This window comes from Erinaceus europaeus, chromosome 16 (genome assembly GCF_950295315.1).
Source record: "Erinaceus europaeus chromosome 16, mEriEur2.1, whole genome shotgun sequence".
Classification (NCBI taxonomy): domain Eukaryota; kingdom Metazoa; phylum Chordata; class Mammalia; order Eulipotyphla; family Erinaceidae; genus Erinaceus; species Erinaceus europaeus.
The window spans coordinates 81,993,117-82,015,889 of record NC_080177.1 but is presented as its reverse complement, the minus strand read 5'-3'; the positions used below and the strand labels follow the sequence as shown (position 1 = coordinate 82,015,889).

The 22,773-nt window shown below is 40.7% G+C and overlaps 1 protein-coding gene across 1 annotated transcript; it reads right to left on the bottom strand.

The window, feature by feature from the left end:
* Window positions 1–456: 456 nt before the first annotated feature.
* LOC103120789 (proteasome subunit beta type-6-like) lies at window positions 457–1,281 on the bottom strand. The gene has a single exon (XM_060175563.1). The coding sequence runs from the start codon at window positions 1,269–1,271 to the stop codon at window positions 552–554; it is 720 nt and encodes a 239-aa protein (XP_060031546.1). The 5' UTR covers window positions 1,272–1,281; the 3' UTR covers window positions 457–551.
* Between the last annotated feature and the right edge of the window lie 21,492 nt (window positions 1,282–22,773).

Below are 22,773 nucleotides of genomic sequence, written 5' to 3'. Positions count from 1 at the left end.
TTCACAACTGTCTGAAAATGCTGCTACTTTCCTCCACTGCATGATGGTTATTTGGGTAAATAACAATCTCCAAGATGCCGGGACAATGGTCTGCTTACCTGTCTGAAGGCACCTCCATTCTGGTCATCTGCCACAGTACAGAACCCTCTTACCCCAGGGTCAAAAACACGAGTCTGACAGCTTCTACATGAGCACTGCTACTTTCACTTAGCTTTTGTTTCTTTTAAAAATTATGTCCCTTAATTCTGCATGTTCCTTTCTCTTCTTTACTTCAATTCTGTGGTCTCGGATAGAATTCCCTGACTTGCTGATAAATGGTAGCAATATTGGGTCAGGGACTATGGAACAGTCAGTGGGACATGCTTGCACAGGTCAGGAGAATATTACTATCATCTTATGAGGTGGACAGAATACCCTGCAGTAAGTCTTGTGTGCTTAAAAGCAGAGAAATGTACCTTTCTTTTTTTCTTTTTTTTTTCTCTTTAACAAAGTGTTTATTGGATTTAGTATGTGTGTGGGGTGCCTCCTATCATATCCTAGGGTCCCAGTAGTTAAGGAGGTGGTAAAGTGGCGATGCTGAATTTGGGGATCTGATCTCCCAAAAGTACCTGCCACTCTACCCCTGATTCTGCAATGGCTGCCAGGCGGATCACCCCTCCACTTGAGCCATCCCGCTCCATGGCCAAAGCAAGAGCGTTGGCAGTGAACTGCAGACACTCTTCCTTGGTCATGCCTTCCCGGTAGGTAGCATCAACATAACCATAGATGTAGGAGCTCCCAGAATCCCCAATGGCGAAGGACTGCCTAACCATCATACCTCCCATGGGCACTGAGTACACCTGTCCTCCTTCTTGAGGGTCCCAGCCTGCAATGATGATTCCTGCCATTAGCTCTTCTCGGTATCGGTAACACATCTCCTTAAAGAGGCTGGCAGCTGTGTGTACCAGTGGAGGCTCATTCAGTTCAATGCTGTGGAAGCCAAGCTGATAAGGGACTGCATCAGCTACTGCCTGGGTATCAGCTGCCGAGCCTGAGCGGCAGCAGAAGATTCGATCATGAATAGGGGTCAGCTTGTCAGTCACTCGGTTGGCAATGTAGGACCCAGTGGTAGTTCTGGAGTCGGCTCCCAAAACCACGCCCCCGTCGAACTGCACGGCCATAATAGTGGTCCCTGTGGAGACTTCCCGGCCTTCCCAGTCGGGGGCAAAGGCTTCTGGTCCCCATGCTGGTGCCGGTCCCGCTGCCCGAGGAGCTACTAAGGTGGCCACCATCTTCCTCCTCCCACGAAATGTACCTTTCTTATCCTGCAGTCTTGTAGTCTTGTCAATATTTCCATTTTATAAATTTAAAAAAAAGCAGAGAAATGGTTAGGATGAGGGTTGGGGTTAAGGTTGACCAATAGGAACAGCAATGACAATAGCAGTAACAAAGTAGACTAATAACTGAGTAACTAATAAGTAAAGTTATTATTTATGATGTTTAATGAAGATAATCAGATCTGCAGAACTAATGAGAAGGAGGTCTGTGGGAAATATGTGTAGCTGGAACACTTACAAAAGACCCAAGTTGAGAATTATCTCTCTCTATATATTTCCTTCCTTCCTTCCTTCTTTCCTTCCTTCCTTCCTTCCTTCCTTCCTCTCTCCCTCCCTCCCTTCCTTTCTCTTTTCCTCTTTATCTTTCTTTTTTTCTTTCTTTCACCAGAGCACTGTTTAGTTCTGGTTTACAGTGGGACTGGGGATTGAATCTAGGACCATGGAGCCTCAGACATGAAAATTGATTGCAGAACTATTAGTAATATCTTTATACTGACTGGGTTATGTACGTGACTATGCTTTGTCACGTGCATAACCCAAGTTCGAGTCCGGTCTCCATTGTATGAAAGGACTATTTGTTGTAACAGTCTCTTTCAAGGTCTCTCTGCTTGGCTCTATCTTTAAAAGAAGCTAAGAAATGGAATTGGAGTATTACACCAAAGGAAAAGACTCTAGGGTGGGTGGGTGGGTGGGTGGGGAGAATACAGGTCCATGAAAAATGATGAATGAAATAGTGGGGGTTGTTTTGTTAAATGGGAATCTGGGGAATGTTATGCATGTAAAAAAATAAAGAAGACGAAGTAGAAACGCAAAGCAGAAATTGACTGAGTTTGGAGTATGGCACTAAAGTAAGAAAGCAGAAGTACACTAGAGTTTGCAGTGAGTACCTCCCTAATACTTCCTCTCCACTTTTCCAAGCTTTGGGTCCATGATTGCTCAATAATTTTTTTGGCTTTGTATGTTAACTCTCTTTTCAGTCACCAGGTTCCAGGTGTCATCAGGATGCCGGCCAGACTTCCCTGGATTGAAGACCCCACCAATATGTCCTGGAGCTCAGCTTCCCCAGAGACCCACCCTACTAGGGAAAGAGAGAGGCAGACTGGGATTATGGACCGACCAGTCAACACCCATGTTCAGCGGGGAAGCAATTACAGAAGCCAGACCTTCTACCTTCTGCAACCCACAATGACCCTGGGTCCATGCTCCCAGAGGGATAGAGAATGGGAAAGCTATCGGGGGAGGGGGTGAGATATGGAGATTGGGCGGTGGGAATTGTGTGGAGTTGTACCCCTCCTACCCTATGGTTTTGTTAATTAATCCTTTCTTAAAAAAAAAAAAAATTAAAAAAAAAAAAGAAGCTAAGAGCCAGCAAAATAATTCACTTAGGTAGTGTGCTGCATGCCATGTGGATAGTCAGGTTTGACCTCAATTATTATTATTTTTTAAATTCTTTATATTATCTTTATTCATTTACTGGATAAAGACAGCCAGAATTTGAGAAGGATGGGGAAGATAGAGGAGGAGATATACAAAGAGGCACCTGAAGCCCACCCCTCAGTTTACCATTCCCAAAGCTTTCCCCGTGCAGGTGGGGACCAGGGGCTTGAACCCTGGTCCTTGCACATTATAATGTACGCTCAGCCAGGTGCACCACCATCCAGCCCCTGAACCTAATTATGAAGCTTTGGTGCTGTAGTCTCCCTCTCTCCTTCTCTCCTCCCCCTCTTCCTTCTCTGTCTCCATCTAAAAAAGAAAAAAGCAAAAAAGTTTATATCCTATAAATATTAACATCCAAGATTACCAAAACAATAAAGCAAGAAATTAGCCTGCTCAGTACCTTCTCAAAAGGGTGATCATATGACTGCCCAAAAGACAAATTATTCCTGAACTCAAATACCAGAATATCCACCTCCACAAGACTGGTACTTGGTGTCCCAGCTAAGTACTTACCTGTTCAGCATGTCTCTCAGTCCTGAGTCTCAGTATGGATATTATTTTGATGGCAGTGAAACTGTTAGCCACCTGAAGACATCAGAGCACTCAGAAAAACTCCCTTGAGCTGGCTTTCACTCTCACTTATACATAGATGTGTTCTGGATTTGAATTTATTTTCTAGTCATCATGCATCTCCTACAGGATTTCTGATGGCCTTAGACAACATCATGCTATTTCACAAACTACTGCTTCCTAAAATGGTCTCATTTTACAGTGAAAGAAGCAAAGACAATTGACAGATGTTGAGAGAATTCGCTGATTTTAAAAGTTCTTTATCAGCCGGGGGGCATTGAGCATAAAATAAACTGGAATGGCTATTTGAGGACATGAAATGGCAATAGCTCAGAGAGAACAGCTTGTCAGTTGAGGTGCTCCATAGTTCTGTGTGGCGTGTGCTGCCAACCAGTGAAGAATATAAAACATCCCCCCCACACACACACATACACACAGACACACACTCAAGAACATAAATTTGAGAACAAAGCAGTAGACATGAAACTAGTTCCCTTCTCTCTCTTGTGTTTCCACCTGCAACCCTATGACCATGGGATCTGGCTTAGAGATTTTAGTACATGGAGAAATGTACCTACCAGACCCCACACACTCTTGTTAATAGGAGTTTAGAAGTTGGTTTGCTTTAGTCTTTTCTGCAGAGGAGAAATGGTGCTTTCAATCAGTCAGGGCAAGGAAAAGTAGGATCAGGAAGTAGGGCATCTATAAAATCTCATGTTTATATTGTCATCATTGATAACTATTATGAAAGTAATACAGACAGGATTTCCAAGGGTTCTGATCCTTAAGAAGGAAAGATTGATGGCAGGGAGATAGCATAATGGTTATGCAAAGAGATTCTCATGCCTGAGACTCTGAGATGTCAGGTTCAATCTCCTGCACCTTTATAAGCCAAAGCTGAGCAGTGCTCTGGAAGGGAAAAAAAAAAAAAAAAATGAAGAAGAAAAAGAAGGTGGAGGAGAAGGGGAAGAAGAAGGAGGAGGAGTAGAAAGAAAAAAAGAAAAAAGGAAGGAAAAGAAAGAAAGGAAGGAAGAAAGGGAAGTTTGGCAGCCAGAGAAGAATGAAGGACTTGCTTGTGTGAGACCCTAGGCTTGATCCCTCCTGGCACCACAGATGTGGTGTTCTCATTTTCTTTCTTACTGAGTAAATCAATTTTAGTAAACAAACAAACAAACCAACAACAACAAAAAACAATTAATGAAAGTTTGAGCCATTCAACCTCCACCCCAACTGTAAAACTGAGTCAACAGATCTGCTGAATGAAAGCAGGGAAGTTTGACCAGCTGGAAAAGAATTGTTTGTTAATTTATTTATTTTTTGATAAAGACAGAGAGGCAGAGAGAGAAAGAGTGACAGAGACCACAGCACCAAAGCTTCTTTCAGTGTGGTAGGGGCTGGGCTGCCGCCTGGGTTGTGCACAGGGCAAAACAATGCTATCTATCCAAGTAAGACAATGCGTTGGCCTCAGTGATTTTTAGGATTTTTAAATACCTGCCATGATCTTGAATTACTGATGTTATCAGTTCTATATATTTGGGTTCTTAAACATTTAAAAAAATTTTAGTTAACTTTTTTTCCCCACCATAGTGTTGGTGATTTTCTTTATAATCTATATAGGACCCTTTGTAATTATGTATAAATTTCTATCTTTACTAAATAAAGACAATTAATAAAATTTTAAGATTTATGGGGCTGGGTGGTGGTGCACTTGGTTGAGTGCACATGTTACAGTGAGCAAGGACCTGGGTTCCAGCTCCTTGTCCCCACCTGCCAGGGGAAAGCTTCATGAGTGGTGAACTAATTAATTTGATTTAAAAATGCATGTGATGATTTAGTATATATGCATGAAAGGAGTTGAATTATTGAATATCTACAGTAATAGATAATAAAATGGCATTTACTAATATTTAAAGTCAAGAATTCATCACTCTATTATCATTACTGGTATAAAGTTCTTGTGGAATTTTTCAGGTATTAAAGCTCAAATATCCTAACAATAATTTCCAGCCACCTAGTGCATTGTAACAAAAAATGTTTTTTTGAAGTTAGACTGTTATCTTCAGTGATATAATTGTTACCTTGGCTATGTCACAGGTACACATGCTGATGCTATCAGCAAGGTATAAAAGCTTAGATAGACAGAAAACTCTAAACTGCTTCTGAACATGTGACATCATTTTTGGCTCCATGCCCATCTCCTTTTGACAGACAATTGTGATTGCACAGATGATTACTGATTAAAACTCCTATTATGATATCTGTAGACATAGATATCAAAGATAATGTGGAAGAGGTAGCAGGGATCAGTACCCTGGCATCAGGACAAACTCGTTAGTGCTGTGGTGTCATGCTCTACTTGAATGGAAAAAAAAAAAAGCACAGGAATAGTGAAATCAGGCATATCTAAGAACCTGACTCTGCACTAATAATACTAGCTTACGACAGAAGTCAGCAAGACAATTCTTAAAGTTTATAGGCCTATGATATATTAATGTTCAATTAGTAAATCTCACAGCAATATTTCTAAATCAGAAAGACTTTGAAATTTAAACAACCTGCTGGTTAAAAACTCTGCAGAGGATTTATCTCTTTCCAGCACTGACTCCTGATTCACAGGACACATCTGTCTTTATAAGTTCTACAGACTTTAAATTTTTTTAAATATTTATTTATTTATTTCCTTTTTGTTGCCCTTGTTGTTTTTATTATAGTCGTAGTTATTATTGTTGTTGATATCATCGTTGTTGGATAGGACAGAGAGAAATGGAGAGAGGAGGGGAAGACAGAGAGGGAGAGAGAAAGACAGACACCTGCAGACCTGCTTCACTGCCTGTGAAGTGACTCCCCTGCAGGTGGGGAACCAGGGGCTCAAACCAGGATCCTTACACCTGTCCCTGCACTTTGCACCACTTGCGCTTAACTTGCTGTGCTACCGCCCGACTCCCAAATTCTACACACTCTTATGACAACTATTATTGATGAAAGGTTCCTAATTTAAAAATTTTAAAAAATTTGGTGATCTTTCTGATTCAAGTTACAAAGATCTATTTTTTCCAGATATTCCAAAATATAATGTTTATGAATATGAAAACTTGATTAATATTGTTATGTAGACTCACACAAGAAGTCACTTAGACAAGAGCTCTGTATAAGCAAATGAATTGTGGTTGTGGATTTTCATAGACAATCCTTAGGATGTGGAGAATGATACACTATAAGAGACAGAACGGATCCATTATAGTATCTGACATTTTCAGATTGCTAATTCTTTAGTCACAGCTAAGAGGAAAAGAATGTTACATTATAAAGCTTTTTTGTTTTTTTTTGCAAAACTGTCTTACATTGTACAAGTAGGTACCTATAGCAAGCCCAAAACATTAAAAAGAAGAGAAGAAAAAAAAAAAAAAAAACAGGGAGAGAACAGGAATGAAATCTAGACCAAGAATTCCATATAGAATGGCAGAATAGAATCGATCACTAAACGAGGAAACTCTTAAAGCTGGAGTGGTCAACTCCGTAGTTTGAGTGCAGTCACCTTGTGCCAAGTACCCAGAAGCATAAAGCAATTGCTCTCAGATTGAAATAAGGACATTGCTATGATGATGTCTATAGGAATTAAAAAAAAAAACCTATATTCATTTGTTACAAACATACATACATCCCAGTGAGACATATACATTAAGAAGTGGTGATTTGACACCTGCAAATAGAGCTATCAGCTCCATGCATGGTGTTAGACAGCTTCTACTGCTTTTAGGCAACTTCATCTTATCAAGTAGTACAATTTTCTTTTCTCCTGGAAGATAGATGCCACCACTGGGAGTTAGATTATTTTGCTTAAAGAACCCTTTATAGAGAGGCTGTTAATTTACTAGACTATTGTTTTCACAAGGTTACCATTTCATATCTCTCTGTTAGGTGTCAGCATAATATAGCCTCTACCAACTTACTTTCCTGTCCCATTTTTCGGGTCTGCTGCATGTGTGAGGCAGTCATGCTGTCCCCTCCCTCCCATGGCTGAGTGTTGGTTGACAGTCCTACCTGCCAAGACCCATGGCACAGAACACAGAGACATAGAGTCCCTCCTCCTTTTCAGACCTCCCTAATCCCCCCTTTAGAGACCCAGGATCTGCTGCAATAGACCATAGCTAATTCAAGTGTCACCTTACAATTTGCCTTTCTTTTTATTCATTTATTTTTTATCACTGAGGCTCTGTGCCGTGCCTGCACTACAAATTCACTGCTCCTGGACGCCATTTTTGTTGCCCTTGTTGTTTATTGTTGTTGTGGTTATTATTATTGTTGTTATTGGTGTTGTTGTTGTTGGATAGGACAGAGAGAGATTAAGAGAGGAGGGGAAGATAGAGAGGGAGAGAGAAAGACAGACACCTGCAGACCTGCTTCACTGCCTGTGAAGCAACTCCCCTGCAGGTGGGGAGCCAAGGGCTCGAACTGGAATCCTTATGCTGGTCCTTGAGCTTTACACCATGTGCGCTTAACCTGCTGCGTTACCACCAGGCATCCCCTTTCTTTTTATTTAAATTTTATTTATTGGATAGAAACAGAGAAATTGAGAGGGAGTGGGAGGGAGAGAGAAAGAGACTCCTGTGGACCTGCTTCACCACTTGTGAAGCTTTCCCCTAAAATGGGGACCAGGGGCTTGAACCCAGGTCCTTGCACACTGTAATGTGTGCACTTAAGCAGGTGTTCCACCATCCACACCCCTTTCTTTTTCTTATCTCCCATTTATGAGTGAGATCATTTAACACCCATTCTTCTTCTGACTTATTTCATTCAACATGATACTCTCCTGCTTCCATCCATTGTAACAAAAGAGAAAATTTTATCATTTCTTATAGCTGAGTAGTATTCCACTATGAACACATACCACAACTCCCTTAATTATCCATTTGTCATTGGACTTTTGGGTAGTTTCTAAATTTTGACTATTAAAATCGCACTGTTACGGTGGGGCTAAGGCACAGTCTCGGGACACTGGTGCCTTCCTAGAAAACAAATATTAAAAAGAAATATCTCAGCAAATTTCATCAGAGCAAAGCTTGGATTTCTGGTAAACAGCAATAACAACAAGCCATCACTCTCTGAAGACTGATGATTACACGCAGACAGCAAGAGCAGGAGGAGGGAAAAAATAACTTAAGGGGAGAAGTAGCATTGCACTGCCAGTGGGTGCGTATCTGTGATTCCTTCAAATCCCTGTGGTGGATAATTGTTTTAAGTTGAGGCTGATGGTTCATTGCATAGTGTGGATACATTGGTATGGCCTCATCTCCCCCTGATAGATTTCTGAGAGACATTCACCTCCCCAACATTGGTTCCCCTGCCCTACCTATCAGTGGTTATTGTTGGGAATTTAAGGGCACAGAACGTTGGTGGTTGGTATGATTGTTTTTTTGTTATAATTTATTACTTCTGTTCTTTTTAATGTATGGCATTGTCATAGGTGAGAAGTGATATATCTTAGTCTTGATTTGCATTTCTCTGACAGTCACAAAGAACTTTTTTTTTTGTTTTGGTATGCCTGTTGGCCATCTGATTTTTTAAAATGATTTAATACTAACTTACAAGATTATAAGGTAACATTGGTAACGCTCTCACCCCCAGCCTAATCTTCCTCTACCATTATGCATCAGGATCTGAAAGTACCCTGCACTTCCCAAACGTCTTTGCTTTGGTGCAATACACCAAACCCCAGTCCAAGTTCTACTTGGTGTTCCTATTTATGTTCTTATTTCTCAACTTCTGTCCACAAGTGAGATAATCTCATATTCATCCTTTTCTTTTTGGCTTATCTCACTTAACTGAATTCCTTCAAGCTCCACCCAAGACAAGGTGAAGAAGATGAATTCATCATTCTTAATAACTGAGTAGTACGCCATTGTGTATATAGACCACAATTTTTTTTTAAAGCCACTCATCTGTTGTTGGACACCTAGGTTGCTTCCAGGTTTTGGCTATTACAAATTGTGCTGCTTTGAACATAGGTGCACACAGATCTTTCTGAATGAGTGTCTTTTGTTCCTTAGGATATATCCCCAGGAAAGGAATTGCAGGCTCATAGGGTAGCTCTACTTCTAGCCTTCTGAGAGTCTCCAGACTGTTCTCCACAGGGGTTTGGACCCACTGACATTCCCACCAGGAGTGCCACAGGGTTCCTCTACCCTGCTTCCTCTCCAACATTCAATGCTACTGTCCTTCATGAAAATGACATTCTCATAGGTGTGGAGTGGTATCTTTTTGTCTTTATTTACATTTCTCTGACAATCAATGACTTAGAGCCTTTTGGGTCTCTTCTTTGGTGAATATTATGTTCATATTCTCTCCCCATTTTTAGATAGGGTTGTTTTGTATTTTTGTTGCTGAGTTTGGTGAGCTCTTTATATATTTTGTTACTAGACTTTTGTCTGATGTATGGCATACAAAGATCTCCCATTCTGTAAGCAGTCTCTCTGGGTGGTGGTTTCTTTTGTTGTGCAGAAGCTCCCTAATCTTATATAGCCTCATTGATGGTTTCTGTTTTTGTCTTCCTTGAGGTGAGACTCAGAGTAACTGAAGACACCTATATTGTCAGCAGAAGATTCTTTAATGTGGGGATCTGAGGTGTAGTTTACCTCTGGAATGCAGCCAGGCAGCTTCTCTTTGAGGTGGGGGTGAGGGGGTTCATATCTGCAATGTAGAAGCATGGCCAGTCCTCTTTCTTGAATCAGCAGCCTCCTCTTGGGAGTGAGGGTGGAGGCTGAGGTAAAAAAAAAAAAACTCCCCACTGACCTTTGTCCTTTCCAGTCTTTTTGCTGTTCAGATACTGTTACAAGTTTCCTTTGTGATTTCTTTACACTCCCTTTGCAGTGTCTCTCTACTAGCTTGGAAATCTTGTTTCCCTTCAGAGATGCCAGGATCTGAAGAGTCATATTGATGAGAGTCAACCGACTGTCTTTATGCAGCCATCTTGGCTCCATCACCATACTTTATTATAAAAATCAAGAATTGTTTACACATGCCTAGAGAAAGGTTCATGATTAGTCAACAGTTTGTTTGGCTTTGTATGTTGACTCTCTTTTCAGCCACCAGGTTCCAGATGCTACCATGATGCCAGCCAGACTTCCCTGGACAGACAACCCCACCAATGTGTCCTGGAGCTCTGCTTCCCCAGAGCCCTGCCCCACTAGGGAAAGAGAGAGGCAGACTGGGAGTATGGATCCACCTGCCAACGCCCATGTTCAGCAGGGAAGCAATTACAGAAGCCAGACCTTCCACCTTCTGCACCCTACAGTGACCCTGGGTCCATGCTCCCAGAGGGATAGAGAATAGGAAAGCTGTCAGGGGAGGGGGTGGGATACGGAGCTCTGGTGGTGGGAATTGTGTGGAGTTGTACCCCTCTTATCCTATGGTTTTGTCAGTGTTTCCTTTTTATAAATAAAATTAAAAAAATAAAGTATAGAAATAGAAAAAAAGAAAACATATTTGTTGGGATAATGCAGTTGTCGAGAGTTTTGTTTTTTAATCTGAAACTTTGTATCATTGTATTATAGCATTTTGTGACATGTTACTCCTCTTGAAAAAGAGTGTTTCATGTTTTTATGTCATTAATCTAGTTTCTGAGTACTACATTTATTTTATAAAGGATTATTTTTTCATTCAGTCATTCATCGGGTAGAGACAGAGAAACAGAGAGGGAAAGGGGAGCTAGAGAGAGAGAGATGCCGGCAGCATTGCTTCACTGCTGTGAAACTCACTCCTTAGCTGTAGGAACTGGGGCTCGAACCAGTTCCTTGTACATGCTGACGTGCACACTCTAAGGAGTGTGACACTATGCAGTCTCACCATGGCATCATTTTAATTTTAAAGTTTTTTAAATATTATTTCCTTAAAATATTTATTTATTTATTTCCTTTTCGTTGCCCTTGTTTTTATTGTTGTAGTTATTATTGTTGTTGTCAATATTGGGTAGGACAGAGAGAAATGGAGAGAGGAGGGGAAGACAGAGAGGGGGAGAGAAAGACAGACACCTGTAGATCTGCTTCAGTGCCTGTGAAGTGACTCCCCTGCAGGTGGGGAGCCGGGGGCTCGAACTGGGATCCTCACACTGGTCCTTGCACTTTGCACCATGTGCGCTTAACCAGCTGAGCTACACCTCACTCCCCATAGCATTGTTTTATAGAGAATATTTTGTCACCTGGAGTCTGTGTAGCAACATTAAGGTATCTGAGATAACACCATTTGATAAACCTTTATCTTAATGACCACAGAAATTCTGACCAGAGGTTGTTATTGAAGGTCCTGATTTCTCTTAAATTTCTGCTGTCTTACTGAAAATAATTCTCTAGTGGGTGGTATTTTCCAAACCAAAGCAAAAAGTATATGCAAATATACTTTGTATAATATGTAAACTGAGTTTATGAGCATTTTATATGTGAACCAATGTTGTATGCTTTACATTGGGTAGTTCTTCCCCGCCAAGAGAATTGCATCAGTCCTGTTAATTTCACGGGCCCGCTTGGCCCCGCCCCAAAAGAACCCCGACAGAGGGTTCCTGAGTTCGAGAGTTTGAGAGTTACAGAGTAAGAGAGAGTTCCACAGTTGAAGAGTTTCAGAGTGCCAGAGTTGGAGGGTTCCTAAGTTCCTGAGTTCCAGAGTAAGAGAGAGAGTGCTTGCGCCGCCGCAAAGAGACAGCAGAGTTCTGTTTGGTGATTAGTTTGTCTTAGTTTATGAATTGTTGTTCCTGAATAAAGAAATACAGCTTCCCTGCCCAGCCATTGTCTCCGCGTCTCTGTTACCCGCCGTGAAGCTAGCCCGGCCAGCAAGAGCCTTCCGAATTTTAACAACAAACCAAAAAGGCTGTTATGTATTATATATAATATATAAACTTAATGCAAAGCCAACCTTTGTTCTAAAATGCACTGGAATTTGCCAATAATTTTATAAAAGTAAAATTATAGTAATTATAAAGGAATAAGGAAGAAAGTTACTCATAATTGTATTCCTTTGACATCATACTTTAATCTCAGTATACAACTGTACCATATTTTCAAAAGCTAAAGACATATTTAATGGAAAACCCTGACTCATAATTATTAGGAGAAGGGAATAATGGAATGCCTAACAATTTAAACAGTTTGTTATGATGAATTTCATCAATCATTTTGAAAGGGTTTTGTTCCCATTCTTAGTGAAAAGACCCCATGCCACCATAAGATAATCAGAAATGTCATGCCCAAGTTTCTTGGCTGGGCCACACATGTTTCTCAAATTCAGTCTGGGTTCTGTGTGACACTGGCAGCCAGCTCCAATGACAATAATCTCTCAGAGAGCTGCAACCTCCACTTGAGTCCCAATTACAGCAGCTCTGCTGATCAGCCTCTGCAGGAGCTGCCACAAGACGAAACCCAAATCTGTTCTCCAGAGTCACCAGCATGTGAAATGTGGAGCCACTAGTTAATCAAAATGCATCCACACAATGGGATAACCTTTCAGCTGGTCTTCATCATTTTGCATACTCAAACTGGCCACAGAGGTTCACTTAATATGCCTTGTCTGAGAACTTTAAGCCTAAGGTTAGTAATTTGTTATTATGTAACTTTTTTCCACGAATGGTATATGATGTCTATGAGCGTGGAGAATTAAAATAACTGCAGAAACCATAACCACCTGAGGTTTCCATTCTTATCTTTTGTGTTTAATCACATGTACTTGTACTCTTGGTTTCCTGTAGATTTTCTGTATAACTCAACAGGTGCAGAATCTGTATAGTTCTCTCCAATTCTTATGCAAAAAAAAAAAAAACACAGCATGGAGGTTAGGTTGGATTTAGAATAAATTTTACCATCAAAGAGTCTAATTTAAGCCTCTATGCAGGCAGAATTTTTATAAACATGTGGTGGTTTATTATGATTTCTTATAAGCTTGTACTTGATGTTGTTGTTCCTTCAGATTTAACTTTGGCTAGACACTCTGGATCAAGGGAGATGTTCATTCATGAGTGTGTGAGCATTAGTGCACATCTGCATATACAGTGAGTGTTCTGCTTATAATAGAGTCAAGGTCTTTAAGGGACCTGTGAAAGTTAGGAACTGAAGCAGACAAGACATAGCAATCATGCATATAACTATAAACTTTTTTTTTTATATGAGACCAAGTTTTTTTAAAAAAGGCTTGAAACATGTAGGAAAGATCTGTGGAATAGGTAGAATTTTTATGTAGGCAAAAAAAAAAAGAAATTAAAATTGGAAGGTAAAGATGAGCATAAGCAAATTGAAGCTGTAGTGTGAATTCACATGGTATCTTCTGAGTCAGTAAGTAGTCCTATATACATTTCAAATAACTGTACTTCTTAAAAGAAGCTTATAAGTCAATGTCTCCCATATCCTTCTAGCATACTCCCCCACACACACATTTAATAAAAAGAGAAATGATTTAAACTAGGTGACACAGTACATGTAGTTGACTTAGAGAAAGGTCTAGACCTGGGATTGTCCCAGGGTCTAGAAGGGGCAGAAATGAAATGATAACTGCAGTTGACATTTGTTGAATGATACTACTGTGACGGGAACTGTTTGAAGAATAAAAGAGCAAGGACAATAAAATGTAAAGTGATATAGGATCATAAACATTTAAGACCCCAAGTGAGGGGAAGGAAGGAGAATAACAAACGGCACTGGAACTGAGGTGTTGGCACCTTGATGCTACCTAAGCGGTGTGGTCAGACACTCTCTAATGAGAAGTGAAGCTGAGTCTCTAAAACAAGAAGAGCTTTGAAAGTGAGTTTTACCTCAAGAAAATACATGTGGATATATTTTAAGAAGTATTTGGAAAAAAAAAAGAAAGGAAAGGAAAGGGAAGGGAAGGGAAGGGAAGGGGAGGAAGATGAAAGTGGAGGGTGTCAGAAAGAGGAAGAAAAAAGGGAGAGAAGATGGCTGTGTTTTGCTAAGTCTTCTCAACCAAGTTAGAAGTGAAACCTACAGCATCAACACACATCATTATGTGCATTATGAGCTCTTGTATTTTGAGCAGGGGAAATGGGCTCTATTTGCAGATCCCTGGACTATATAGTGATCACTGAAAGAATTGCTATAAGTATGTAAAATATTTTTCCAGCCATGACATGACCTCCCCAGACAATAACTTGGATCCACCTGCATAGCAGATTTTAGGCTCAGAGGAAAAAGAAAAAACTAGTATAGCCACAGGCCCTTTGAAATATAACTAAAATATACCTACTAGCTATCTACAAAATGGAGGACCTCCCTCCACCCCCAGCTCTTCATCTGCACTCTTCCAGCCTTTAGGTCCATGATTGGTCAACAAACAATTTGTTTGGCTTTTTATGTTAACTCTATTTTCAACCACCAGGTTCCAGATGCTACCATTATGCCGACCAGACTTCCCTGGACAGACAACCCCACCAATGTGTCCTGGAGCCCCGCTTCCCCAGAGCCCTGCCCCACTAGGGAAAGAGAGAGAAAGGCTGGGAATATGGATGGACCTATCAACACCCATATTCAGCAGGGAAGCAATTACAGAAGCCCACCTTTAGGTTCATGATTAGTCAACAATTTGTTTGACTTCATATGTTAACTCTTTTTTCAGCCACCAGGTTCCAGATGCTAACATGATGCCAACTGGAATTCCCTGGGCAGACAACCCCACCAGTGTGTCCTGGAGCCCCACTTCCCCGAGCCCTGCCCCACTAGGGAAAGAGAGAGACAGGCTGGGAGTATGGATCCACCTGTCAATGCCCATGTTCGGTGGGGAAGCAATTACAGAAGCCAGACCTTCCACCTTCTGCATCCCACAATGACCCTGGGTCTATACTCCCAGAGGGTTAAAGAATTGGAAAGCTATCAGGGGAGGGGAGGGGAGGGGATACGGAGTTCTAGTGGTGGGAATTATGTGGAGTTGTACCCCTCTTATCCTATGGTTTTGTTAATGTCTCCTTTTATAAATAAATTAAAAAAAAACAATAGTGAATACAACCCAGACACAACCTCAGACTCAAATTAAACTTAATGCAGCTGACAGGACAAGTAATCTGCATTGAGAGTTAGAGATGTATTTCAGGACCCTTGCATACAGGTAAGCAGATTTCTGGAAAGGAGATACCGGTCCTCTAACATACATAATTGAAGCTGTTTCCATGCACAGTTGATGCATGTCACACGTTCAAGAGACCCTGAGCTGTTTTTAATGAGTATAGACCTCAAATAGAGTTGACTAAGGGATGCTCACTCAACAGGTGGAGATTCAAAGCCCAGGAGAGTTTTGTAAATATAGGCAGAACTTTAAGACATGAGACAGGTCAGTAATGTAAAGCAATGTTTAGAATTATGGGACATTGGGAAGAGTATTACTTAATGACCAGGAAATGTTGGCATGTAATGCATGGCTCCTGGAATATAGCAAGAGGATGAAAAAGAAAGAGAAAAAGGAATGAAGAAGGAATCAATTCAGGAAGTATAAATCCATTCACCTGATCCTTGTTAGAAAAAGAAAGCAGAAACAACCCTACTGCATTTTATAGAAAAAGAAGTTAGGATAAAATGTAGTGACAGGGAGTCCAGCAGAAGCGCAGAGGGTTAAGCGCAGGTGGCGCAAAGCACAAGGACCCGCGTCAGGATCCCGGTTAAGCCCCCAGCTCCCCACCTGCAGGGGAGTCGCTTCACAGGCGGTGAAGCAGGTCTGCAGGTGTCTGTCTTTCTCTCCCCCTCTCTGTCTTCCCCTCCTCTCTCCATTCCTCTCTGTCCTCTCCAATGACGATAACAACAATAATAACTACAACAATAATAAAAAGACAACAAGGGCAACAAAAGGGAAAATAAATAAATAAAATAAAATAAATGATAGTGACAAAGCTGGATGATGGTATTAAGATATTAAAAATCAGACGAGTTGGGGGTCAGGTAGTTGTGCACCCAGTAAAGTTACAGTGTGCAAGGACCTGAGTTCAAGTCCCCAGTGACACTCTGCAGAAGCTGGGGGAGGGGAACTCGCAAATGGTGAAGCAATACTGCAGGTGTCTCTCTCCTTCTCTGTCTCTCTCCACTCTCCCCTAATTTCTCCATCTCCGTCCCAAATAGTTTAAAACAAATTATTTAAAAGGTCAGATGAGTTAAGTTGTATTACTGGAATAAATATCCCAGACAGGCAATGGTAGCCTTTTTTCTAAAAAGAACTAATGGTAAGGTGCCCAAATTAAAAGAAAGAAAGAAAGAGAGAGAGAAAGAAAGGTAGGTCAAATAAATTGTCCAAAAGCAATTCATTGAGCATCGAATAGCTTCAGCTCTCCTCCTGGACACCGTGACAGTAAGACAGATCAAAATCCATAGAGTTAAGCAGCAACAGGGAAGAATTAACGGAGTATTGGAGTCTGAGGTAATTAAGTCACAAGGGGTGGTAGGGACATACTGGGTGTGTGTGTGGTGGGGAGGGGGCTGTCTAACCTAGTCCACGTTTAAGGAGGGGGGTCATGGCTGGTTTCTGCAGGTGAACAGACTCTTCATGAAGAAATCCCTAAAGATTTCATAACCACAGGGCCATAGGGAAAGTCCCTAGGTTGTGGTTGCGACTGTTCTGCAGAGAGCTTTCCCAGAGAGGTAAGATCATATCCAGATGTCCAGATGCTGCACTATAAACCACGAATCCTCAAATACAAATAATAAGGCAGTTTTCAGGGATAAGACTATTTAGTACACACTATCTATCTTCACAAGGCAGAATCTAGGCTTCCTTGGAAAGTCTTCTAGTGTTCTTAAGTCACCAAAGAAAGACCTTTGTGAGGCATGGCAGTAAACCATCTACCCTTATTACCCTAAAAGATATATACTTCCCATGGAGACATTTCAATAATTATAGCCTTTTCTACCTCACTGACCTCAGGGATTGTAGCTTCAGTACACAACTGTGAACTTACGTGATCCAGTTATTTGTCCATAGTATTTTTGACATCAAACAAACATCTCTATACAGACATTTACTAGGGGTTAGTTATAGTAAAAGAAAAATAAGCACTTAGCAGTGATCAACTAAGAGAGTTGGCTCTAAAAATATAGCTTTCTTGAATTTAGGTCCATCCTCCCAAAGGGATAAAGAATAGGAAAGCTTCCAATGGAGGGGATGGTATGGAATTGCACCCCTGTTATCTTACAATCTTGTTAATCATTATTAAATCACAAATAAAAATTATATATATATATATATATTTCTCTTCTTCAGTCAGGGGGTTCATTTTTTGTGTAGCAGAGGTCTGATATGTACAAGATCTCACTGGTTCTCAGTTTACTTTTTCATTCTTTTTGTTTCAGACAGAAGGAAAATATAGAGGAAGACCACAGTACTGACACTTCCCTGGGTGCCCTGGCTTTCCCACATGGTCCCAAGGCTTGAACCCAGGCTACATCATGCATGGAAAGGCAGACTCCTTATCAAGCTAGCTATCTTCTGCTTCCCAATCGGAGGCCTTCCCTTTGTTCGAAAACAAATATTTTGGTTAGTTATTTAATTACAAGCTTATAGCATTACAGTTGCACCCACCACCAAAGTTCTGTGTTCACCTCTGTCACTGTAGTTCAAGGTACCAGAGACAGTCTGTAGTTTGGATAGTTTCTTTTTCAAGCTCATGTGTTTCAATTCTGTCTAGTTCACATATGATTGAAATCCTTCTACTGAACACAACTATCTTTTAAGTGCTTCCAATGATAATTTCCCTTCTGAAAATCCAGATTCAGAACAAAAGCCTGAAGTGTCGCCTTTCTTGTCTCTATTTGTTACACCACACACAGAGCTTAACACAAAGATTATATAGGTGTGGATTACCTTTTTTTAATTTTTTTTTTTTTTGATTTAGTGCTTTTGTTTTCTTTGGGCAGGTGCCTAGATAGGAAATGATGCATTGCAGTGCTGTTTACAACAACCACAATTTGGAAACAACCCAAGAGCACAACAGCAGATGAGTGGATACAAAAGTGATGGTGGCATATAAACTATGGCGACATAAGCTATATAGATTAAAGAAATATGAAAAATAAGCAATCAGAATGTCAGCTATATAAAAGATGAAATCTTGCCTTTGACTACAACAGGGCTAAAACTAGAAAGCATTGTGTCCATTCAACGTAGAGGCATAAAGAAGAATTCTCGATGATCTTTCTCACATGTGCGATAGAAGGAACAGAAGGAATACACAGGCAAGTTGACACATCAGCAAGCCCCAAGTTCACTTCAGCAAACCATATTTAACAACAGAAAGGGGGACTGGCATGAGCAAAGGGACCCCAGGGCAACTTGGATGGCATATTTGCACCTTGGTGATGGTGTAAGGTGTGCCGATGTAGACGCTTGAGGAAATATGACATTTTTACCTGTAGCATCAAATCTGTAAAAAATTTTCTTCGATTAAAAAAAATATACAGAAGGGGGTCAGGCGGTGGCGCAGTGGGTTAAGTGCATGTGGCGCAAAGTGCAAGGACCTGCGTAAGGATCCAGTTCGAGCCCCCGGCTCCCCACCTGCAGGGGGGTTGCTTCACAGGCGGTGAAGCAGGTCTGCAGGTGTCTATCTTTCTCTCCCCCTCTCTGTCTTCCCCTCCTCTCTCCATTTCTCTCTGTCCTACCCAACAACAAACAACATCAACAGTGGCAATAATGATAGCCACAGTGAGGCTACAACAACAAGGGCAACAAAAGGGGGAAAAAATGGCCTCCAGGAGTGGTGGATTCATGGTGCAGGAGGCACTGAGCCCAGCAATAACCCTGGAGGAAAGAAAAAAAAAAGTACAGAAAACTACCAGAGCTAAAACAGAAATATATTAGGAATGGTTTTACCCATGTTTTAAGTCCTACCCCATATATATATATATATATATATATATATATATATATATATATATATACAGAGTAGCAAGGAAAGCACATTTCTAAAATAGTCTATGATAAGAGTGAGAATCAATACTAGGATTCAACAAGAGCATTTCTGGGAAGATGGATTAAACACAGTAGTTCCACATCAGCAACGGAAGTATTGAACTCATAAAAACAAATCAAAGCTAAGACTGGGTTTCTGCAACTGAAGGGTAACAAAGAACTTGACTGTAAGAGTGGAAGAAGAATGCTGTACCAGAGGTGAGGAAAAGTCGTCAAGGGGCATAATTCTTGATTGAGGGAGCAAAGGCCTCTGAAAATATGCTCTTTCATAGCACCAGTGAGAACAGCAACAACATTTGTCAAAAGCAAATTTTAGAACTCTGAAAATTAGTCCAACCTTTCAAGGATTAAAGGAACGTTCTCTCAAAATAAACACTCGAGTTTGGCAATCTGGGCCAATGTACAGGATGCTATACTGGAACCAGATTGGTAAAATGATTTGCTTTTGTTCTCTGGACAAAGACTACATAGGTTAACACATGCAAAGCATCAGAATTGCTTAAGCATTAGTATCTGTGTCCCTGAAAATAAAGTTTCCCCATAAAAGCTCATACAGTGTTGGACGCACCATTTTGGCAGGATGAACAAATCTACAAGTGTGTGTGGGTGAAATGAAAGAGTGAGTTTACAAAGAAAACAACAGGAAGCTGGGCAGTGGTGCAGTGGGTTACGCGCACATGGCGCCAAGCGTAAGGACCCCAGTAAGGATCCGGGTTCCAGCCCCCGGCTCCCCACCTGCAGGGGAGTCGCTTCACAGGCGGTGAAGCAGGTCTGCAGGTGTCTGTCTTTCTCTCCCCCTCTCTGTCTTCCCCTCCTCTCTCCATGTCTCTCTGTCCTGCCCAACAACGACGACATCAATAACAATAATTATAATAACTACAACAACAATAAAAAAGAAGGGCATCAAAAGGAAAAATTAATAAATATAAAAAATTTAAAAAGAAAAGAAAACAACAAACATGTCCCTAATACCTTCACAGTTGGAAAGCTCAGAGGAGGAAGCAAGTCCCCCAAACTGGACATGTGACTTATCACGTGCATGGCCAAGGTCTGAGCCCACACTCCACACTCACTGCTGTAGAGGTGCTCAGTCTCCTAAACAAGTATTCTTCTTCTTCCTCCTCCTCCTCCTCTTCCTCCTTCTCCTCCTGCTCCTCTTCCTCCTCCTCCTCTTCCTCCTCCTCCCTCCCCCTCTCCCCTCCCCCTGCTTCTCCTTCTCCTCCTTTTTTAAAGAAGATTTTATATGTGAGAAGGGGAAGGCCATAAGGAGGCGTAATAATTCCTGGATTAGTCAATATTGACTGTGTAATATGGGACAGATCTTCAATATGAAACTTCTTTAGTGTTCAATAAAGAACTATCTTCTTTACACTATACAAAACATATTGAAACCATTATTTCTGTATTTCATATCAGATACGTCCTCTGGGGTAAAACGGATGCCATGATGACATTTTCCGTGTTTCTCCAATCCCCCTTTTCCTTCTTTCCTCCCTCCCTTCCTCCTTCCCTTCCTTCTTTCTTTTTCAAAAAGAAATTGTGTTGATAACACAGATTCCACATTTTATTTTCATGAAATCTATATTCAGAAAAATACGGATATAGTAAACTGCATTAGATTAACATGTCAAGCAATTCTATTGGTAGATCCAATGGTTCATTATTACGTTAGTTCAATAAACATTTTGGTGTGAAAATAATTTTAAGTGGAAAATAATTGCGATGTAAAGATGATAAAGTATCTCACTTAAATGCCTGTAAGTGAAGTCTTCATTTTTAAATGTCTAAAAACCATGACTAGAGATTTCACTTCTTTATTGTGAACATTCACATCAATAATGTAAATTTATGTGTTCATTTCTTATTTTACCGTTATTTTACTATAGCAATTTAGTGGAGAATTCTTTCATCTTGGCAAAACAAAACATAAAGGACATTTACTTTCCTCTAGAGTATCTAGTACAGGCAAAAATTCAGTGTGAAAAATAGTTCTATGATAAAATAAGAAGCCCTGATTTTAGTGTTATTATAAAAAAACATCAAAATGTAACTGGCTTGCTATAATATTACAAAATCCATGTTCAAGAAATTAGGCAGCATTTTCGACAGCACTGAGAATGAAAATGAATGGAATTCCATGAATGGTGGAGTTATACTTTGGACTCTCTCTCTCTCTCTCTTTCTCTCTCTGGTACTGTGTGCACTCAACCAAGTGTGCCACCACCTGGCCCCTTCTCTCTGTCCCTAAAATCATAAAATCAAATTGGGCAGTGGAGTTATCACTGTAATATCATGCATGTGCTAGCCCTGTATTCACTTGTTAGCATCACATAAAAACTATATATGGATTCTTTACTGTTGCTGGGGTATTTAAGTATTCTTATCTTCAACAAACATACACAATTGCCCACATGGGATCAATGCTTTCAGAATGCAGAACAGAATAGCTACAACTGTTCCTTTTACAAATTTGTCAGGTCTGTGTAGTGTGACCACATGTGTGATAAAGACCACACATTGTAAAGGTGGTTGTCAATTATGCAAGAAGAAGACAGCTGTGTTCAAACAGAAATTAGGGGATTGTCTGCAGCCCAAACATGCCCAATCTTGTCAGAAATTAGGGGACTCAGATGAAGCTAAATTGAATATATTTATCTAAATAGCATATAGACATAACTCCTTTTTTTTATTAAGACATCACTCTTCCCCCATTTTATTGGGCGTTTAGTGGTTTACAGTACGGTGGTTAGCCTATGGGAGCATCAGTACCCCAAAACCTTCTTCATGCGCAAGGACCAGCACAAGGATCCTGGTTTGAACCCCCGGCTCCACACCTGCAGGGGAGTCGCTTCACAGGCGGTGAAGCAGGTCTGCTGGTGCCTTTCTCTCCCCCTCTCTGTCTTCTCCTCCTCTCTCCATTTCTCTATGTCGTATCCAACAATGACATCAATAACTACAACAATAAAATAACAAGGGCAACAAAAGGGTATAAATAAGTAAATATTAAAAAAACAACCCCAAAACTTCTTCACACTCTTCTGACTCCCCCTTCTCCAGAGTCTTTGTCTTTGGTGGAGTACATCCTGAGCAGTGTAAGTTTTGCTTTGAAAAAAAAAAGGCCCTGCAGTTTCTCATAAAACTAGAAATTGATCTACCCTATGACCCAACAATTTCTCTTGGGGGGTTATATCCAAAGGAAACAAATGCACTGGGAGAGACCTATGTACACCTATTTTAATAGCAGTGCAACTTGTAATGGCCCAACCTTGGAAACAACCCAGATGTCCAACAACAGATGAATGGGTCCTAGACTCACTGCTACACTACTCAACAATTAACAACTACTATTATGGTGTCCTCATGGGACAAAATAGATGCAACTGGAAGAGGTTATGCTTAGGGAAGGAAGTGAAGTGAAGGGCTGCTCCTAGATTATTTCTCTCATATGTGGAATATAGAGAGCTGAGACATAGGAGCTTGAAAATATCTAACTATATTTTGTCAACCTCTAAATATGACC

Bases quoted from the DNA above. Each gene is read 5' to 3' on its own strand.
- LOC103120789 (XM_060175563.1), bottom strand. From the start codon at position 1,271: ATGGTGGCCACCTTAGTAGCTCCTCGGGCAGCGGGACCGGCACCAGCA.